At 33.0% G+C, this 14,820-nt stretch overlaps 1 protein-coding gene across 1 annotated transcript; it reads right to left on the bottom strand.

Moving 5' to 3' along the window:
- Positions 1-7,109: 7,109 nt before the first annotated feature.
- Positions 7,110-13,659, bottom strand: LOC139513731 (acidic mammalian chitinase-like). The gene is made up of 9 exons (XM_071302485.1): positions 13,560-13,659; positions 10,965-11,064; positions 10,285-10,600; positions 9,978-10,110; positions 9,610-9,734; positions 9,205-9,334; positions 8,445-8,606; positions 7,716-7,838; positions 7,110-7,391 (listed from the first exon to the last, which is right to left on the bottom strand). The coding sequence occupies exons 2-9, from the start codon at positions 11,032-11,034 to the stop codon at positions 7,257-7,259; spliced, it is 1,194 nt and encodes a 397-aa protein (XP_071158586.1). The 5' UTR covers positions 11,035-11,064; positions 13,560-13,659; the 3' UTR covers positions 7,110-7,256.
- Between the last annotated feature and the right edge of the window lie 1,161 nt (positions 13,660-14,820).

The raw sequence follows: 14,820 nt of genomic DNA, 5'->3' as shown, positions 1-14,820 counted from the left end.
TTGAACCAGTATTTCTATCTTTCATCAAGAAAGAATTTAACCAGTTACCTTGACTGTTTTCTTCGCTGTGCAATGATGAAATACCCAACCCAACCGCGGGTAGGGCACTTTCACCTACTTCGTTGGAAAGTGAGTTAGTGATGTTTTGGAGTTTCGAAGATCAAAGAAATTGTTTTACTTTAACTGCCAATTAAAGCCTATGATAAGTGTCATCAAACGCAGTACCGCGTTTGACACCTTTCTTTGAAGTATACCATATGTATGATAGAACTTATAGATAAACCGTGAGTCAGTATATTAGTAATCACATTGGTTCTGTTAAACTTACTGTTTTATATACTTCTTTGAATGATAAAACAGATTGCAATGCGACGACATTATTTTTCGTCGTCTGTTCAGATACTTTATTGAGCTGGGGACAATCCATGCTTTGCAAATTTTAGGGGGGGGGCGCACGCCCGCCATGCCCCCTCCTAAATCCGCCCCTGATAATAATCTGTTTTTTACATTTCAAGCTTTAAACTACAACAAATGAATTAGTTATGAAAACACATATCATGCTGAGCTCTTTTCAATACTTTGGCATCAGTTCGTATGTATCGTATGTAGCAGTCTAATGACCACCTGCCTAATGTTTGAATGATATGATCCTCGACACCACATGCTGCTGCGGATGTAGCTGCTACTATACGAAAGGAGTGACCACAAAACTTAACAGTATTATAGCCAAGTGTGTCCAATATTTGTCTCAATGAAGAAATAAATGTTTCCCTGCTTAACGGTGATGATTGAAATTCATCCTCGACAAAAAGTGGAGATTTTGGTAAAGCGCCATTGTTATATCTTATAGACAGATACTTACTCATTGTATCCACTGGTTTAAATGTGTTATTTTCATAAATAGTAATATTCACCCCTTGACGAAAGGGGTCACGCTTAGATGATCGCAGGCGAAAAATGAAGAACAGTGATATCTTGTAAAGGTACTATACATGAATTATCATTATAAGACCGACAGGTAAATTCTCCACACCTAAGAAAACCGAAAAAAGCCATTTTAAAAGCACACTGAAACATGAGGTCTAGCATTGGTGAAAATATTCCTTTCGATAATAAAGCACAAAGCTTATTCAAAATTGATGATGTAATTGGCAATCTTTCTTGGACAACATTGTTCTGAGATTTTTTAATACCCCGAAGAATAACTGGTAATCTGATAGCATTCGCCATAGGATCATATCCTAAAATCTTATATAGTAATGACGTACTCCTGCAAGATAGAGTTTAATAGTCTGGTGTTTAAGATTAAGTGTTTTTTGACAATAAGTTACGAAATAGACTAGAAGATCTTCTTTTACATAAGGGAGATTAACTTCGGAGCACGGTTGACCATTCATTACCAAGAAAGTTCTGAAACATTTAAAAGCGGATTTATATGTCAATCTAGTGCTTTCGCTCAAAGACGCATCCCATAATTCGTCTATCTTTAAATTCAAACCATCATCAGCTCTGAGGGATGCTGACAAGGAGTTGGTATCGCATTTGCATGTGGTGCCAAGGCTCTGAACTCCATCATCTGGTAACGAGAAAGAGAATCAGCTATACAGTTTTTTTATACCAGGAATGTGTTTGGCATGCACTACAAAATTATTAATTGCTGAATGATAAGTGAGCTTTCTCATTAACTTCATCAAGCTTTGAATCTTAGATCTACCCTTTTTTATAATATCAACAGTAGCTAAATTGTCACAATTGAATAATATACGTTTTCTTTTCCATCTATCGCCCCACAGTATGCCATTACAATTGGATACAATACAAGACAATAGTTCATAAGGAAAGTCACCTTGAAACCATTCATCTTGATAAAAACCATCAAATGAGGAAGGTGTAGCATCAGTAAACAAGTGAATGTCCGCAGCATTCGTTATATTATCATTTAAAAAGAAGGAAACACCATTCCAATCTTTTAAAAATTTTGACCACATAACAAGATCTGGTTTACAGCTTTTTAAGTGTACATGGTGATGCAACTTTTTAACAGTAGTAGATAGTTTAATTAGTGTGAAACAAATGATCTACCTGGCACTATAACTCTGCACGCAAAATTTTAATGCCCTAGTAAACTTAATAACTCTCTTTTTGTGCAAGAATTGCGCTTACTAAAATATTCTATAATTTCTTGAATTCGTAAAACCTTTTCTAAAGGGAGATAAGCCTCCATATTAATAGTATCTAAAAATATCCCTAAATATTCTAACTTATGACATGGTCCTTCAGTTTTCTTAAATGAAAGTGGCACACCTAATGACTTAAAAATACCTAAAAAAGTATTCATAGTTTGTTGAGCATTGTCGTGTTCTGGTACAATAACAAGAAAATCATCTAACAAGTGTAAAATGTGCTCTATATTGTAATTGTTCTGAGCAATCCAACAAATTGCTTGTAAAAGAGTGTCAAAGATTTTTGGGCTAGACCTGCACCCAAACACCAATTTATTAAAAAAAGTAATATCTGTCATCCCATTTGATTCCATGAAACGGCCATAACATTGGCGACAGGGGCATAACCTTGAAGGCGTCGGTTATATCGGTTTTTAAAAGCCAAGATTTAAAACCTAGGCTTTTGATAGTTCTGATAGCATCATCAATTGAAACATATTGCAAAGAAAATTCATCTTTATCGATAAGTTCATTTAAACTAGGATTTTTTGGATCCTCATGAGGCGCTGACAAGTCTACGATCAAACGCTTCTTTTTATTGTATTTACCTTCTGCGACATCGATAGGGTTAATGCAGTAATGTTTAATTGGAATAAAATCAAATGGTCCTTCTAAAAAAAACTTTTTCTACCTCCGTCTCTATTAATTTTAAAACGTGGGCTGGTTGAGATAACGCTGATCTTAAGTTTTTGCACTCAATAGACTTAGATGGTAATGTTGTAATACCTGTGGAAAAAGCTTGACTTAACCCAGAAACTAGGTAATTCTTAAATTCCTTATTTGAATGATTTTCTAATTCATGAACTAAATTACTAATCACAATGGGTGTTGTTACTCCTAAACTTAGAATAACTTGATCGTTTACATTCTTCTCTGCATATTGGAACCGATTTTGTGGGATCCTAGTGCCTCGTTTTTTGAACTCGTACAGACTGTTTTAGGATGCTCTCCATAACAACTAAGACAAATATGTAAATTTCTACAATGAGGTCTAAAACAACCTGTTTTCCCGTTGAAATTATTACAGATTTCCTTTCCTCCATGGTAAGAACGCTCCCTGCCGTGTATATCTTGATCTGACTTGTTTGACCCTGTCGTATTCCTATTGTTGTTGTTTGACTGATTACAATAACTACTTGAGTGAAAAGTGCTACTGCAAATGCTACATGTTTTAGGTTTAATGTTCGCAAAAATATTGCAAAATAAAGTGTTATTTCTGATAGACCAGTCAACAGGAATATTGTTATGCCTTAAATGAGCTGCCGCATCAGCAGAAAACCGTTTATGGTACTCGTAAAATCCCTTACCCGGATACCTGGTGGCCATATCAACCAAATCACGTTCATAAAGATCCAGCTCACTCCTACAGTGAGGAAATGTTGTACACATTATGTTCTTATAAATCCCAAAAGCCTGAATAAATTCGCCCAGAGACCATGATCTTGAACTCCTAGGGTCAGATTTATTGTTTTTGTCTTCACTCAAGCTTAACTCGTGTGTTCCTGAACCAGAATAGTATGGTATCAATAAAGATGTTAGATTAATGTCCATACCTGATATAATATTCTTTCGTAACTGGGGTGATATTGTTTCCACAAACGGTAGAGTTTCTGCAGAATAGCCGTGTGCTGTTCTCACCATGTTGCCTGAATTTCCCATATTTAAAAGCTGTTCCTCGCTTCCTGCGGCTGCGTTTGGTGCAGTTCGTGTATTTTTCAATGCATTGTATGCGGACTGTAGATTAAAATTTGACCAAGATTGACTTGAATTTGTAGAGTTATGATTGATGATATTGGATACATTATCCTCCGGAGCGGAGACATTTGCATTTGGTGTTTCTGCGATTCTACTAGTACTGGTATTTTCATTTCTGGCTTGAAGTAATACATTCACCTTTCCTGTTAAGCCTGAAACATTCTGTTGTAGAGATTGTACAGTCGATGATAATTTTGAAACAATTCCAATCAAAACACGATTGTCGTTACTGGGCGTGTTTTCATTATTGTTTATGTTTGGTGCATTATGGGATCGCGGATCCTCATCTACACGTGCGTTTTGTATTGGCAATGCATGATGGTATACCGCACTACCATTTAAGGGTTCATCCCCACGTGTATTTTCGCCTCGTGCTTCCTCCCCACGTGCGTTTGTTGTATTTGGTGTGATACTATCGGAATTTTCGTATCGTTTCAATAGACGTACCAATGTCAAACGTTTTGCATTTAATGGAAAAGCGATATTCTTTCTTTCTAACTCTGCTTTTAGTCTAGCAATTGTCCAATTTTCAAGTAATGTAGGATTATATATAACTGCATTATTGTTTTTCTTTTTCCTAATCGGACCCATTGCGTCCGTGCATGGGTATAAATGTAATGTCAAATGCAATATAAGTGAATAAATAAATAAACAGACCTCAGTTCTACACTACGGCCTGCCTCATCGAATACATTCTGACCAAGGTGCTAATTTTGAAAGCCGTCTGATAAAGGAGCTCTGTGAAATCACTGGAATTAGAAAATCAAAAACAACACCGTACCATCCACAAGACAACGGCCAGTGTGAAAGATTTAACAGAACGCTTATTAACATTCATGGAACACTCCATAAAGATCAAAAGAGAGATTGTAAATCATACCTTGCTCCTATAACACATGCATACAACTACACATAACACGACAGCACAGGATATCCACCGTTTGAATTGATGTTTGGACGATAACTAAAGTTGCCCGTGGATCTTATGTTTGGTCACAGATGATAAAGAAGTGAAAAGTCCAACAAAGTTTATACACGATCTAAAAGAAAAGCTGAAGAAATCATACCAACTAGCGTCAACATCTGCAGAAAAATTGCACAAAAGACAGAAGAAAGGATATTACGAGAGAGTGAAAGGTGCTATACTCCATAAAGGTGACAGAGTACTAGTCAAGATATTAGCATTCGAGGGAAGCCAAAAATTGAGGATGAATGGGAAGAAGATACTTATGTAGTTTTAGAACAACCAAACATTGAAATACCAATTTTTGTAGTCAGGAAGGAAAATGGAATTGGAAGAAAAAGAACACTTCATAGGAATAACGTGTTACCTATTGGAAGCATAGATGTTTTGGAAGAGGAGGTTAGGCCAGTACCAGAACCAAGAAAATCTGTTCCAAAGCCAAGACTCAGGCGTACACATCCACAACAAGAAACTGTCACGGACAGTGAGGATGAATCATTTGTGGTAATGTGGAATGAACCAGAAAGCGAAAAGGAGACAGATGTAATCGCACAATCAGACGATGAAATTGATTCTGTACTTGATGAAATTGACGTTCCTGGTAACGTTGATGACGATCAAGTCCGCATCAGCGAATCGGATTCTGATTCAGTCGAGGACGCTCACGATGCTGATGATGAATTACAGATCCAAGATCAAAATGAAGAAAACGACGAAAGAAGAAGTTTTGTCCAAGATGCTCCAGTAGAGGAATCAGAAACAGAAGATGAAGAAGATGAAACAAGTGACAATGTAGTGAGACGATCCACTAGAATAGAAACATCGACAGCAACTACTAAGTACAAAGATGTTGTGGCAAAGAGTGCCCAGAAAACAGATTGGATGATACGAGCAGAATATCTCAAGTCAGCTCCGTCTTCAGGAATTTTCTCCAAATACGGCGATGATGTTTCGAAGGCCATGCTAAAGTTAATTACGAAGTCAGATGATTGAGGATATTGAAGTGATTTTGTTTTAGACGAGGACGTTTTTTTTCCTTCAGACCGGGGGAAGACAGTTGATGTAGATGTTTTAAAACATTTGATGTCATTTCGGGGCCTTTTATGGCTGACATGCGGTATGGGCTTTGCTCATTGTTGAAGGCCATACGGTGACCTATAGTTGTTAATTTCTGTGTCATTTTGGTCTCTTTTGGAGAGTTGTCTCATTGGCAATCATACCACATCTTCTTGTTTATACTTTCCTCTTTGAGGGGAACTAAAAACTTTATGAAAGCAACTGAACAATGAATTATGGGTCATGTGATCTCTATCTTAAACAATGCATCTACACTCTTCTTTAATATATACCTTAATCAGAATATAATTAAAAGATAAAAGCAACAAAGGTGATGATTGTTCAAAACAGTTTTGTGGTATATGATAGAAACTGAAAAGAAATACAAGAAAGATAGCATGTAACATCTTTTATTCACAGTATGCAGAAAAAAGAAATATTCATCATAATACATTTGTACCAAAATACATTTGTATGAATCAATCACACAGATTTTCACACATCATAGAATTTAAATGCCTAGACCAGATTTCAGATATCAATCTAACTTTCAGGGTAACACATATTTCCATTGTTTACTTACCAAAAATCGTTTCAGATATTGACAAAAAACTGGAATTTTTAATATCATGATAAACATTATTTGAAATACGACATACAGACAAAAGTTGAATTTAATCAATTCTACAATGGGATATCTCAATTTTGAAGTTATGGTTAAAGTCGGGGAAAGTAATTTATATATCGTCTTGCATTTTTTACATAAAACATTGATGGTTAAATCATCAGGTTACTTATTGGTGTAGTGCAGTTCAACAATCACTGCAAGAACAACAAAATTAAGGACTGACTATTCAAACAGCACATAGTATGTGATGGCAAGTCTGGGAAATAACAATTCTTGGAATGTAAGTTACTGTCCCTGAAAAATACAATGATCAAAAGGAACTGTAAGATTTGCGCCAATGAGACAGAAAAACAATATAAATATAAAATAAACAAGAGACATTTAGAGGTTCATATTTGATCTACAATAATAAATAAGTGTCTATAAAAAATGTCAATACAATCATCAATATACACCTCTACTCTATTAGGAGACAAGCACTGCTATCCTGGAAGTGATTGGTCCTATTGGAACTGCTAAACAGGCAAATAAATATATATAATATACATGTCATATGTTCTGCTTTTGCTATGTCTGGTTATTTATGGTCCTCAGAACAGCATTCATCAGTGGGTGTTTTGTTTAGCTCTGTCTAGTTATTTATGATCCTCAGTACAGCATTCATCAGTGGGTATTTTGTTTTCCCATCACACACTCCTTGATAATCATCAGATTTCATGTTCCATGTCATTAGACCTCCAAAACCATTTTCTTTAATCCATTTAGCCTAAATACATATACATAATAATCAATGTAACAAATATGTTTGCAATGCAATATAGCCCTACCAAAGCAGTATGTTTTTAATACTAAGCCCATAAATTAGCTGTAGAAGAGTTATATGTTATAAATATCAATCAAATGTTTTACTTTTTTTTTAATTAATCCTGAAATTTAAAATGCAATATTATTAATAAATATCAATCATTATGATGATCCTTTCAGAAAATAATATCCCAAAAAATTGTCAAATTTTATTTTCAAAGATATTCAAAGATTCCAAAAGAAGTCACATTATAATTTTGTTAAACAATGTATAATATTGTTTCACCTTTATTGTAGTACTTTGTACATCATCATAACTGACCCACTGGTCACCATAGTAAAGGTATGGAACTTTAGCAGCATTGTCAAATACACGAGTGGCATTCTTCTTCTTCAGGGCGTCACATGCCTAAAAGTCAAATATATTTCTATCGAAAAAATGTCTGCAAACTAACCTTTCATTTTACTTGAACACATCCATGTCTGAATTGAATAAGCACTATATTTTTAGTATTTGAACTACCATTTGTATTTTCATCTAGCAAAAGTTGTTTGTCTATACCTGCCCTTGTTTTCTTAATATCAGAATTTACCTTTAGCAAGGGAGACAGGTGGCGGACTAAAGCAGAAAAAACTATCCTTATTTTATTGCTACTTCACAACAACTTTTACTTAAACTCTGTCAAAGTAATAAATTTAATATGTGTATCCTAAACATTTTATATGGAAATTAGAGTGATATGTAATGAATGTTGCGTTTTCTAACCATTGACATCAGCAGAGAACCACAATTTGAACTTTTTTGGCATGGGGTACAGCCAATAAGCAAAAACTTCCCAGTCTGCTCTGTCTAAAAGCCGTGATACAGCAATTATGGAGTGACTGAGCAGGGTGGGATAGGAGAAGGGAGGAATAAATAAATACTTACACAGAGATAATCTGCCATATCACATTCCCCTCTACCAATGGCTATATCATGGTACCCAGGAGAAGGGATGGATAAATAAATACTTACACAGAGATAATCTGCCATATCACATTCCCCTCTACCAATGGCTATAGCATGGTACCCGTGCATTGATGAGGTCAACAGTTTGAATGCATGACAATAGAATGGAATGCCAACCATTAATTTGTCTTTACCAACCCATGATCCCCAGTGAGTTGCTGACCATGCCTACAATTAACAAGATATATCATATATACTAATGTTTACAATCAGTGAAGCACACAATTAATGCTGCATATTTAGATGCATATTTCTGGAATAGCAATCTCAAAGAGTACAATATGTGATCACATGTAGAAAATCAAATAAAACAAAATTGGGCATTCAAATATAACACATTTTTTAGTCTGTATAAAAAATATGATGTTAAAAGTTAATTTCTTGTATCTATAAAAAAAGTTTTAAAATAAGATTTAATAACTTCTTCAATTTAAAATATTCATGCAAATAAATTGCATTTTATAAAGAAATTATAGGTACATAGGGGACAGGACAATTGTTTTTTTTTAGCCCTCCCCCTTTTTTCAAAAATATGTTATTTATTTTATTTTCTATCAATTCAATAATTTTTTGTGTTTTTCTGTATTTTATGAACATACATATACTGCAAACAACTTGTATTTGCTTTTTCCTATCAATTCTAAGTTTACTATCCACACTGATCTTTAATATATCAGAAAAAAAACTATTTTATCAGGCATTTTTGTAGAACAGACAGACAGACAGACATGACATCCTTAAAATGCTACTAGATAATTGCACTTACCAGATTATTAGTATTGAAGGCATATTTATCATAGGCTTCCGGAAACAGTGGTGAGTTGTAAGCTGTCAATGGACTCAAGAGTCCCCATCCGTTGTAATCATATCCCATCATGTTGACAAAGTCTAAGGCCCTGTAGGGGAGAACTACAGTTAGATAAATATGGTTCTATTTTTGTTCATTCTTGGAAGTTTAAAAAGTTAGAAATTGTATTTCTAAATTTTTGAAGTTTTGTTGTAGTTTAATAACTGTATAGTGACTGTACTTGTTTAAATCATACTTATTTCACAACTATGAAATCTGTGGTTTGCATCTAAAAAAACTTATGTATTTTCTAGACAATGTTATTTTCTAGACAATGTTATTTTCTAGTAGAAATTAACATTTTTAATATACAAGAAAACTTACTTTTTTAAATAATCCATTTCATATATTTTTTCTGCCATTTCTTTTGTTGCAGCCACAGCTGCTGAGAGGAGAAGCCTGGTTCTGTTTGTCTGCATGGCTTCCATTTCAAAAGATTTTCTCAATTCCTACAAAATAAATATTGTTTATATTAATGAACATTCTTTTCACAAGAAATATTTTATTACATATTTAGAATCGTACTAAAAAAAGTAGACACATTGTACCTTTTGATACCATTGGTTTCATAATGGTTGATATTTATAAGCATTTAGAAAGTATATATTATACATGTTTCGTATTATAAGAAATATTTTAATCTGTGATTTCTGATGATTTAGTTTATCAAAAATATATTATATAATATTTACTGTAAGTACTATGCTGAAATTATGGATTTGTCCATGTGGTTTTTCTGTCATAGGCCAGCCAGGAAACTCCCAATCTAAATCTAGGCCATCAAAATTATATTTCCTCAGTAATACAACAGCACTTTGGACAAATCTGAAATAGATGTACAAACATTATTGAAGACCTGGCAAGCCAGCTATAATGATTTTAAGAATAAACTGTCTTTTGTTTCAATCATTTAATCTGTAGTTTCATTGGATGCTTTTGATCTTTGACAAAAAAGAGATTACCTAAAAATAAAATAATGAACAAATCAGTTTTACTTACTGTGAAATGTTTTCCCTACTTTCCATTACTGGATCAAAGTGGCCAACATTTGATACCATAATTATTAACTTTGGATTCTGTTGTCTAATAACAGGAATGGCCTTCTGGAAAAGGACTGCATGTGAAGGAGTTGCTGGCTGTATTCGGTTATTTCTATCTATAACAGTTGGTATAAATATAACATGTGAACACAGGCTTGAATTAAAGCCTTCTGGTAAAGGATCTTTTGTTGTGGTATTGATTGTATTACTCATAGGATAATAACACACTGTCTTAAATGTTGAGATTCTCTCTTCAGGTTGCTCAAATGTCCTCACTGTAAACAAAAAATAATACCAATTAAAGAAGTTCAAAGGGGCATAACTCCTAGAAACAAAATTTGAATCATAATTTGTTATGCAAATCTACATAGCATGTCCTAATTATCTAAAAAGGTTTCATGAAATTCTGATGTGTGGTTTCAGAGGAGTTGCAATGACAAGAACAGGACAACTGACAGACAGACAGACAGACAGACGGACAGACAGGTCAAAAACATTATACCTCCGCAACTTCATTTAATGGTGCTTGGGGTATAATTATGAAACTCATTCAGGTGACAGTACAAAGAGGATGTTATCTACCCTGTATACCCTCAATTTAATTTTGTCATTAATTCTAATTCACAATAACTAACTTACCATATGTATTCACATTTGCTTTAACACCAAGAGAAATTACAGCTAAAAGTATACAATACAGCAGATCCATGCTTCTTTATAAATCTTTTTTGCACTCCTCCTTTTTAAAAGAAAAAGTATGAAAATTGACAAAAAATATCCAGTGTATCATATATACATGATATAAATTCAGATTCTTACAAAGTTGCCAAACATGAAGAAATATGTAAGTTATTTTAATGTTTCTGTTAGTTAAAATATACACATGATCTTTATATACAGGTACAGATAATTTCATTAACTAATAAACCATATGCCCCCCCCCCCCCCCCATTAAGTTAAAATATACACATGATCTTTATATACAGGTACAGATAATTTCATTAACTAATAAACCATATGCCCCCCCCCCCCCCCCCCCCCATTAAGTTAAAATATACACATGATCTTTATATACAGGTACAGATAATTTCATTAACTAATAAATCATATGCCCCCCCCCCCCCCCCCCCCATTTCAGTATAAAATTGTCCAAAACTTTTTCACCAGTATACATTTGATTACCAGAACTTATACCTGGCCCACTTCAAAAATCTTAGAGATCCGCCCCTGATCAAGGTGTCTTTTGCATGGCACAAAAATTACAATGATATTATTCATTATATAAAAAAAACCAAAGTCAAACTAAAAAATAAACTAATAATACAATGATGGTTCATATAAATGATAATTTTGTCTTGATTGTCTTAATCATAAAATAAAATGTCAACTTTTTGTTAAGGATATCGAGCAAGGTTAGGACAAAGAGGAATAACTCCATCATTTCAGATTTGAGTATGATTTAGTCATGAATCCAGATTTCCTGTATTAGTTCAGATATGATATATGTATGTTACAGTCAATTTGTAAATCAGGGATTTTGTAAAACCACTGAAAATATTGCTAGGGATTTTGTAAAATATCTGATTACAAATTGAAACTTGTTATTAGAAATGTATTTTATAAATACAAATAAACAAATGATTTTGAAATATATTTAAGACTATTTTAAAGACTACAATTTACTTGTTTTTGAATAAGTTTGGGTGACATCTGTTACACAATTGTCCTACTTTTCGACAGGACACATATTTTGTTCACATCTACAGGATTTATTCTTTCCAAAACATCACAAATGGAAGACAGTTTAACTGCTTGATGAAAAGGTGAGAAATTGACAATAGATACAGCTGACACTCAAAAACAAAGCATCAGTCTGCATCAGTTGGTTCAAGCTGTTTTCTAGTGTATGACCCTAACAAAATGTCATGTCTGTTAACAAGACTATGTTGTTCATGTCTTCAAGACATTCATAATATCTGATATCTTTAGCTGAGGAATAATGTTTTTTACTATTTTTGTTCACATTTCCTTATTGAAGAACTTTATACCTACATTAAAAAATATCATTTTTAATTTAATTTAAATCTAAAGAGTGGAGAAAGTATAGAAACTTAATTAGGTTTTATCACTTTGTGATAGACATGATAAAATACATGTATAAGACAGTATGACCAAAGTATAGACATGATAGAATACATGTATAAGACAGTATCTGAGATAAGACTAAAGTAAGAACCTAAGTTGTTTAAAATTAATACCTATACATGTCAGAGTGTGGTAATGGGGGTACCTTCATGATGAATCACAGTAAAAATTCTTGCCAAATGACGTAAACGGTAATTTTTGATGCATGACATTGACAATAAAATGTACTTTCTTTTAGACGATAGCAAAATTGACTGATTTTGATGAATCAAGTTATATTTTCCCAAAAAAAGACGGTAACAATAATTATTTGAGACCTCTGTCAAATAAACATAAGGAGAGTTTGACAAATCACAGTAAAAATTTAACCAATTTGATGCTAACAGTAGCTAAAAATGACCATTTGACGACTGACGGTAAAGGGCATTACTACGCTCATACATATATCTGATGTGTTTTTTTCAATTTTATTATTTTGTGGTTATAAACGTCTTTGAAAGGCTGCAAATTAAAAATACAAAATTTATTTGCTTTTTATTTATAAATTTGCATATCACTATGAGATATGCATGTAATATTTGCCACTGATATCACATTTATATGTGAAAATAATGAATTGAATTGTCTTTAATTTTGTCTAATGTTATGAATTACTTTTCAAATTCTTTCCATTACTTTGGAGTAGTTTCTGGGAAATTTAATACATTTATCATTTAAGTGATGCACTCACACATGTAAATTGTGTTTAAGTACAATCGTGTCTCTAACATTAGAAGTCATGAGCAATGTCATCTATCTTGTAAAAAGGTAATTATGGTCATTGACTAACCACACAACTTTAGTATATTAAGGTCCGACTAGACTGGACAACATTTCAAGTTTTACAGGTTTGTATGTACTTAAAATCAATAATGACAGATGTGTAAAAACATTACAAATGATCTTGTGATCAGGAAACTCAAAAATAAAATGACATTTAAATGTGTATTCGTCTGTATTATAAACATTAAGGTCGTTGCAGAACTGATCCAATAAATGTATTGTTTAATGTAGATATTTTAATAGAAATCAAAAGACACCTTTACTTACAGAGAACAAAGCGAAACTACCAAAATAGACAGGTCTATTTTCGTTTTCTTATTCTTACAATAAACAAAGTAGGATACGGACTAACATTTCCGTAGTTAACGTTATAATTATGTAATATCGGATGCGAACAATATGTCTCCAGCAATATATTATCCACTAGTATGATTTTGGGCTTAACTCTTTATTTCTAACTATTTTGAACACAATTAGTTTATGAAATAAGTAAATCGAACGGCAAAACAAACCTGCAATTATCATTTCAAATATCATATTTTTACTTGTATGACAGTCGCATCAAATTCCATTATATTTACAATGATGCGTGAACAAAACAGAAATAATAGTGTCAAAATATGGGTACAGCAGTCATCACTGTGTCACAATCTTAAAACAAATAAATATTTAACAAAAAAGCTCAAAATGCATCTATCAAATTTAAAAACCACATGCATTGCTTCTTGTGTTTGACGCCATAAATGTAAACTTCACATGATGAAGAAATATAAAAAAAATTTGCCGTTGGATGTTTTTTTCTAAAAAATATAATTTTATTTAGGGAATGGTGATATACGGGGTTAAAAAGTCAAAAGTATTTTAGAACTTATTTCAGAAACAGACAGAGATTTAAAATTATGCAGAAGTTCTTTAGAATTTTTAAGAATGCACATATGGTTAATAATGGTTTACTGAAAAAATATTACAACAGGGTTTTCGATATCACAAACTAGTCAAAACATTTAGATTTTATCATCGGTACAAGGACATCATTCCTAAATATAAATCAACATGTTGACATCTTATATTACGTGCAGGTATTTGACACCCAATCCTTTATGGTAATATTCTGTACAAAGCATAAAAATGTAGCATAGACATTCACCTCAAAAGCTAGCAAACCCTTCAAACAGACTTATTCAGAAAGGATATAGTTACGATACTGTTGTCAGGTTATTAAAGAAGGCATCTGTTGGTATTAATATTGATTCACTCATAGGGACTTTGCATCGGAAATAAACACATTTATTCTGAAACCATTTGTTGCCATAATACGGGTAATGTTCTTCTCATAAATTTTATGATCGTATGCTACTAAACCCTTAACAAGAGAGATTGTGCTTGATATTCATATGATGAAGACATTATCTTTCAATCCGTTTAATTGACGCCTGGAGCTGTCATATCAGTAACTGCTAGTAGTCCATTGTTAATTTATGCATCATTGTCATCATACTTTCTTTTGTTATCCGTATTTTGACATCAG

This window comes from Mytilus edulis, chromosome 2 (assembly GCF_963676685.1).
Source record: "Mytilus edulis chromosome 2, xbMytEdul2.2, whole genome shotgun sequence".
NCBI classification, from domain to species: domain Eukaryota; kingdom Metazoa; phylum Mollusca; class Bivalvia; order Mytilida; family Mytilidae; genus Mytilus; species Mytilus edulis.
Note: the sequence above shows the minus strand (reverse complement) of the source record. Positions and strands in the feature narration are given on the sequence as shown.

Coding starts and splice junctions, on each gene's coding strand:
- LOC139513731 (XM_071302485.1), bottom strand. CDS start 11,034: ATGGATCTGCTGTATTGTATACTTTTAGCTGTAATTTCTCTTGGTGTT. Junction 10,111..10,284: donor AGTAGGGAAAACATTTCACA/GTAAGTAAAACT, acceptor CATCTATTTCAG/ATTTGTCCAAAGTGCTGTTG. Junction 9,335..9,609: donor GAAATGGATTATTTAAAAAA/GTAAGTTTTCTT, acceptor TCTCCCCTACAG/GGCCTTAGACTTTGTCAACA.